General features: G+C 43.1%; 1 protein-coding gene across 1 annotated transcript in view; it reads left to right on the forward strand.

The window, feature by feature from the left end:
• AATF (apoptosis antagonizing transcription factor) overlaps positions 1–6747 on the forward strand; it is a gene marked incomplete at both ends in the record, with an annotated part of 31666 nt that extends 24919 nt beyond the window's left edge. Inside the window, 3 exons of the mRNA XM_010018385.1 lie at positions 1834–1901; positions 3361–3441; positions 6676–6747. Of these exons, the coding sequence (XP_010016687.1) occupies positions 1834–1901; positions 3361–3441; positions 6676–6747 (221 nt within the window). The remainder of the gene's footprint in view (positions 1–1833; positions 1902–3360; positions 3442–6675) is intronic.
• Positions 6748–7837: the final 1090 nt, after the last annotated feature.

The following is a 7837-nucleotide window of genomic DNA, read 5'->3' on the forward strand; positions in this document are numbered from 1 at the left end:
AGGAGCGTGGGATGGCTCTGCACTGTCGTCTCATGCCTTAGCCTCTGCTGTTACTACTCAGTGGGTTTTGCTGTGCATTGTGCCAAGGAAGCAAGATAAGAGGGGACAGTAAACACACCGTGTTGCTGGTACAGGAAGAAGACGCTAAAGCCCTGCTGCACCATTTCTTGCTGCTGTTAAAACCCTCCCTCCCACCTTGCTTTTGACAGAATATTGACTAGGAACCAAGATCCCATTTCTGCTTAGCCTTAAGGGCAGCTGTTTACAGAGTGGCAGTGTTACACAGGTTTACTGTGTCGTATGTCTGTGTAACACTGGATTTGGATCTTGTATTTAGCTGCCAGAAGTGACTGTGATGAAGTGGGAGAGATAAACTGATAGATTGTGTGCCAGAAAGATGTTGGGAATCAATCAGATAAACAGGGCAGAGAAGTAGCTTGCTGTTTTCTAGTGATAATAAACCAGTGGCTTCTCTTCCTGGAATGTTTAAATGTAATTGCTGCAGTCAGAACCTCCAAAAATAAGCAAGTAGAAAAAAAGTCATAGCAGGTTTTTAATTATACTTGAATATTTTGGTAATATGATGTATGCCATGAAGGAGAGGAAAGAAGTGGACAGGTACAAATATAGTCTTCTACAATGAGAGCCATCTACCTTTATGGCATTTTTCTTTTGTGGGGTGCAGGTCTTTTCCCTCCCTTACTCCAATACTACTTAAATGATCAGAAACCACAGGAGTCAGTGAGTTTCTCATGCAACATTGTGCCTGGGACAGCTTTTGACCTCACCTGTGCTCAGTGGGGCAGCATAGGGTGGGGGAAAAGCACTTTTCATCCTTTCTTCTCTAGCATCCCTCTGGAATCACCTGCACTCCGGTTTGGGTTCTAAGCTGTGGCAGTAACTTTACTCGTCAGTGAAATGTCAGCCTCAAGAAAGCAAGTCTGTGCCTCTTGGTTTTGGAGGGTTTATTTCTGTTCTCTGTGTTAATATGTTGGCTGATACCCAAGGCACAGCACGTACAATTTACAGTGAGTGGTGATAAGCATATAGCACCGGTCAAGTATCCAAAAAGACTGTTCACAGTATTCTTTGGCTGCAGGAAGCAAAAAATACAAACCCCAACCCTCAGGACATGAAAAGAAATAGAAGAGTCTGCTTGAGTGTTCCTGCCCCAGCTATAAAAGTTATTTTGCTGTTCCTTGGAGTGAGCATTGCTGCCCAGCAATGCTTGAGTTCTGTCTGGTGACATGTTTCAGTTCCCCACTGCCCGCCCCACTCAAAGTGTGGGGTGAGAGCTGTGGGGCAGAGGTCTTTCTGCACATCTTCCTGCCTTACATCTCTTGCCCATGGGAGTTTTGTACACAACAGACTGTGAACTTTCAGGCCCTTTTTATCCTTCCAAAGCCCAAGGAACAGTACCATCATCCCCCTAAGCTTTTCACCCATTTGCCCTCTGTGGGATTGTGCACTTTGCTCTGGGCTTCTGGGACCAGCAGTTACCCAACGACTGGCCCATCTGACAGCCCCAGGGCAGGCTTTGCAGTGCCCCCAGGGATTCCACTCTATACTACTCCTATATCCATCTGAAATTACATGCAGAAACTCTCTATAGTGGCCTTTGGTGTTATGCTCCAGCCATATATTCTATGGGGACCTTTTTGGACGAGGGGATGATCTACAGTTACCTAAACTTTTAGCATCGCCGTTAGCTTTTTCATGCAGAGGAAATGTTTGAAGAAATGAGGCATACAGGTCTTTTGAGAAACCTGTGAGCCTGTTTGCATTAACATGTCTTTTCTGTGCTTTTCAATGGGATTGTTGTCTTTCTTCTAGCTCCTTCGGGAATTTATAGAACGTAAAACCACTTCACTGGACCCCAATGACCAGGTAGCAATGGGAAGGTAAGTAGCAAGTTGTCTGTAACATCAGTAGCTTCACCCCAGCACTTCATTCCAGTCCAGAACTATTTGTGGGTTTCTAGTACCATTCATTGTAGAAGGTAATATTTTGAATGACTGCAGAAAGCATCATCTGGATGTAAGAAATTGCATAACAAGTAATTTAACCAGTACAGCATCAGTCAGGGAAGTCATCCTCTGTAACAGACTCCTTAGTTATGGATCACACTGACTCCAAGTTTGCCAGCCTTCGAGCTGTGCCCTGGTTTCTCTGTGATCCCCTGAAGATACTTCCAGTTGTAAAAGGCTCATTCCAGACGTTGGGTATTTCTGCCTCTCAGTGGTTCATGCAGCACAAATGGGATCCATAGAGGGGTGTCTTAACTGACCCTAGCGAGGGGGAACTAGACAAAGCGACTGCCTGCTGCTGAAGTTGGGCCTGTTCTCGTTGTGAGCTCTGACTTGTTGTTTTAGAGGAGCAAACCTTCTGTCATGAGCTCAGTTAAAGCAATTCCTGTGTATGCTCTCTCCGTGCAGTAAGAAAAGATACTATCCAGTTAAAACAGAAATGGGGAATGTTTCCTGCATGCAGAAGTAAAATACAATTCCATGCAGGGAAGCTCTTATTTCTCTGTTTAATTCTATAGTTAGAAAAGAAAGAATCTTCCAAATACCACTTCATGAACAGGGTACACTTAAATAGCCATAGGCTTTAATTTAGAGAAGTAGAAAAGCAGAGTAAGGCTCTCCACTGCAGAAGTGCTATGGGGTATCTGTATGGGGAGGGGAAGAAAATGCATTAGGAAATTTTGTGATGGTGAAATAACTTTTATCCTTGTAAAATATTACCCAAATTTTAGTGCAATGTGTCAAATTTATTTTGTGTATGTCTGGAATATTATGGAAAGCTCTTCACTATAATTTAACATGATATAGACAAAATTACATTTAAGTGGTGATTACATTGTACATTTATCTGACTTTACAATAAAATAGATTACAGTAATTAAGATTATATTAAGATTGCAGTAATTGGATTTTGCTAGATTTTTTCCCCTGATGTTGAGTTTTCATTGTATAAATCAGGTAAAATGACGCTCGTTCCTGTAAAGAAATATTTATAACTGGGAGAAGTTTGTCCCTGCTGAAAACTTCTTTGATTTGATGAAGTTCTGTCTGAGAAGTTGGGGCTTTCCCTTCTCAATACAGGCAGGGATCAGACAGCACTTTCTCAAAGGGTTTATTGCCTTATTTTATTACTTACTGTTTAGATGCCACATCCATGGAGCGAAGCAGCTTCACAGGCATTTGGAATTTCACAGTTGTTTTCCTGAGGTGCTGATCTCCCTCACTTGTATAAATGCAATAGGCAGCAGGGCTGGGAAGGGCCTCAGGCCCTGGGGTACCTAATGCTCATTTTCCTCGTGGCTCTTCAGCTGTGTAACTGTTTGGCATTCCCCAGGCAGTGGCTGGCCATCCAGAAGTTACGAAGCAAAATAAAGAAGAAGGTGGACAGAAAAGCCAGTAAAGGAAGGAGAATCAGGTGGGTGCCAGCTTCTGCAAGCAAACAGGAGTTGTGATTTTGCCAAATGAAGTCTGACTGCACCAGGTGTGCTGGGAAGCTTATTTGTGCCTTTTAGGGCAAGATGTCTTCCTCTGGGGCATCCACTGGGGAATCTTAATGTTCTTTGAGCCTAGAATAAGGGCTTGGTTGGATGCAGCTTGTGACCATTGCCCAGATTAGTCTTGGCAAGAGTGTTCATTGGTCTCAGAAAGCGCTGAATAGAGGTGTTCAAATGTCCCCAGGTGATTTGGGGCCAAAATTCCCCATGAAAGCCAATAAACACCTCTTGTGCAATATATATTTAGCTGACTGAAATGTGGATAGCAGCTCTAGGGGAAGATGTATAGAAATGCCTTGGTGAGGTAGATGCCTATTTCCCACTGTCTGTCAGTTGGAATTTGGTGACTAATTTCTCTTTAATGTCTCAGCCACATCACAGCTTTCTTCAGCTTATTTCACATCCTGACTCCCGGATCACTAATTCGGGTTGAACTCTCCCCTTGTGTTTCCAATGGAAGAATCTTCCATGTGTTAGGGCGGGAAGGGGAGCAGCCTGGAGAGGATAGGTTGGGTTTTTTCCCTCTCTGCAAAGCAGATACATTAGTCTCCCTGAGTTTAGCATGACTGCATGATTTGTGGTGGAGGAGGTGGCTGTGGCAGGGAGGCAGCAGAAAAGCTGCACCGGTTCCTGCAAAACCCGCAACATTAACCATCCTTTTGTGAGTAAACTATAAATCCTGAGTTTAGATGGCATCTGATAGAAAGTCAGTGGAGTCAGTCTGGGTCAGGCCTGGCATAGCAATTTTTAAGAGAGATGTCATAGGATAATTTATTGAAAGAGGGAAGAGCTACTTTGTTGGCCTGAAAAGCCTATAATTATTGACTATCAATATTCTTTTCTGTCAGCATCACACATAATTGGATATATTCATGATTCAGTCAAAACTACTGACAACATCGCACAACTGAGTCAGACTCGTAAACCTCCAGGAATAATGGGGAAGTCTCTCATTGTGTGCAATCTGTGTGCTTCAGCATTCCTGAGAGATCAGCTATCTCGCCAAGTCAATTGCCTCTTAGATCTTAGGTGCCTTTTTTCTTTTGCTTCTTTAAATAAAAGTTGCACTGACCCTGCAGGGAAAATATCAATAACAGAAAAAAGTGCCATTGTCTGTGTTTAGGATTAACATGCACAGAAGCTCCAGCATCTCCTCAGAATAGTCCACTAGAGCCTAAAGTTGGTTCTTCCACTGAGAGACTCTGTGTGTCACCCCAAGCAGATCACTTCTCAATTCTTCTTTTTCCCTCACTAAAATTGGGCAACGGTGCTTAGATTTGTTTTCATGAAGGACTTGGAGATCCTGGAGAGTAAAGTATTTAATACTAAGTTTCCTCTGTCTCCATAATTCTTCCTTTTTAGCAGTCCTTTAGCAAACCTTCAATATTAGAGCATGTGTGGATGAAATGTGCTAATTTATTAGGGTCCGAGGATCTTCAAGTGCTTTGAAAAGCAGTCATCTTCCATTTGACGTGAGTAACTGTCCTCTCCATGGACAGGGAAACTGGGGCAGGAAGAGGGGAAGTGAGATCATCCAAAAACTCCAGTTGAGCTTAAGCAACCCAGTGCCTGGAACTCTGCTGTCCCGCACTAGGACTCTCCTTTTCTTGGAGTAGGCATGGAGGGGTGCTGTGTGCACACTATTTTTCACGTCAGTGATTGTGTTGCTGCAGTGTGGGATGTCTTCCTGCGAATGAAATTAAGTAGTTTATATCTGCTCGGCTGGGATTTGTGAAGTGCTGCTTTAAAAAAAGGTGCCATTAATGAGTTCTGGGCAGACAAACTCATGTCAGAGGATTCATCTGAGCTGCCAAGTCCCTTTGCCGCTCTGCTGTCCCTGTATAAGCTTTGATCTGTATGAATCCATCATTTGATAATGTCTCATAAGCAGAACTATCTGATAGTCCAGCCTGTTGACCTGGGGTTTGTTGCAGAACTGGCCCTGCACAGCTACATCTGTCCCCTGACTCCATCACCATGATTAGACCAGGGCAGTTCCCTCCTTTACCAGTGACAAAGACCTGATTGTGCAGAGAAGCCCTTGCGTAAGGGTGAGCGTGTGCTGTGCCTGAAGAGCCATTCTGAAATAGTCTTGTGAGCTAAAAATCCCCTCGAGGGAATGTTCCTGCATAAGCAAACAGAAGGGAGTGCAGAGGTGGCAGAGTGGAAAGGTGATTCTGGGCAAATGCTTGTGAATCCTTTTGCCTGCTATTTGTCAAGCTCTAAAAATAGCAGCAGCTCAGATAAAACATTTCAGACCTGGGTGGGCAGCATCATAGTGTACACCAAAAGCCACTGGTTTGGAATCTCCTGCCCTTGTACCCTAGGGCTTTAAAGCCACCTTTTCATTCTGAGTTTTCAGTCCTCTCTTAAATTTTATGCCAAGTCCTTGAATGTAAGTCATGAAATCCACTGCAGGTTCCTTTCCTAGCTCAGTGTGGAGAGCAGGAAGGGGAGCCAGTGTCTGAAGGTGCAGTACAGCTTGCAGAAATACTTTGGTGGATCAGAAGTTGAGACAAATACATCACTGTCTCACATCTGTTCTTTGCACAGGTCTTTTTCCTGTCTCCTTTGCTTGTTTTTACATGCTCCATTTATAAGTTATTCAGGGTAAGACTTTCCAGCTGTGGGTATGGCTTGCAGAGTGGACTTTTGATATCCTTTAGGGCCCTAAATACAACAGAGCAAGGAAAAAAGTGATAGCAGATGGAGGCTCGAGAAGGTCTGATGCTCTGGCACTTCTGCTGCCTGCAGTGGGCTCTTTGGGCACAAACTCCAGAAGGTGATTAAGATGCCAGCTGAAGGGAAGGCTGAAAACAAGTTCTTGTTTCTCTGTCTCTGCGTTTTCAGGGTTATCTGTCTGGAAGCCTGATTAGGTACTTGCACACAATTAATGGGTGCTGTCTGTCCTCTTTCTAGCTGTGATAAAAAAGGATTTGCTTGCTATTCAGTTCATTGTATCATCTGCTTATTCTTGTGTCCATGTTATAAGAAAGGAGGAGGGAAGAGAGGGGGAATTGCTAGCTACAACTACTGACTCATTAGGTATCAGCGACCAGGAAAGCCAGGGCTGGTATGTTTCTATTGATGCAGCAACATTTCCTTTTCATTAATAGTTGCTAATGTGCTGCCTGCTTATTTCCTGCACTATTCAGGTATCATGTCCATAGCAAGCTGGTGAGCTTCATGGCACCTATTGACCACTGTACAATGAATGATGATGCCAGGTGAGTAATAGATTAATTATGTTTCTCAAATGGCTTCATGACAGCATGATATTGACCTGTTCTTCAGTCTGTCGCCCCTCCATTTCTTCTTATCAGTTAACCATTTGTCACTGGCATCATAGCCTGGGTGTCTTGGTCACATCTGCCCAGGCATTCTGGCTGAGCTTTCACTCTGTAATTACTGTGACACCAAACAAGAACTTCCCATAAATCTCAGCATCTACATTTTGATTCCTGATTTAAAACTCATCTGATTTTGAAGTCTCATTTTAGGGAATTATTTAGGACATAGACAACTGGATTATATGATACCTTCAGGTATAACCCACACTTAAAGAGAACTTGTCTTTTAACAAATGGCAACTGGTTTAGATGTGTTCAGTATGCATTTCAATAGATCAGTTAATAACTGGACTAGTTCACTGAAGATCCACTCAAGACCTAAATGTTGCTTGTGTTTTGTCTATTTAAACAGCAAGGAATTTTATTGGAAGACTATAATGTTTTAATGTGCTCATTAGTAAAGCAAATATCAGTGAAGTTTTGTGCATAGTAACCATACAGCTTTTCTGCATCTACACCCATATTTCTTTGGTGTTACATGTTTAACCTAAAGCTGGAAATGCTGAGCTTTTCGTGGGAAGGAGGTGGGATTATTTTTCCAGTGAATGGATGTAGAGGCTTGAGAAACATCTTTCCCCTGGGTTGTGGAACATGTTTGTGCTTTGTGAGAGAGAGAGAGAGATGTCATCTGTCTGTTTATGAAATAGCAACCACATACCTGCTGTTCTTAGGCTGTTGCCTTTTGGGGTATTGCACAGGCTTCTGGATGAGAGCTCTCCACTAAGCTGGCACTAAGATGTTTTATGTTCATAATACAGCCTGTGCTCTTTCATCATGAATCTTTCTCATAGTTCTTTACTCTTTATTTCTTTTTTTCAAGTGAGAAAACTGCTCTGATTCCTGAATAGTGTCTAAATCCTCTTGCCTTGAAAATAAATGTGCATATGTAGGGTGAAAGCTACGCCTCCAGCCATTTAAAGCGGTCAGTTCTTCCACCCCCTTATCTGGATTATAGGAATTGAAGGAC

Source organism: Nestor notabilis, unplaced genomic scaffold (assembly GCF_000696875.1).
Source record: "Nestor notabilis isolate BGI_N333 unplaced genomic scaffold, ASM69687v1 scaffold30457, whole genome shotgun sequence".
In the NCBI taxonomy this organism is placed as follows: Eukaryota; Metazoa; Chordata; class Aves; order Psittaciformes; family Psittacidae; genus Nestor; species Nestor notabilis.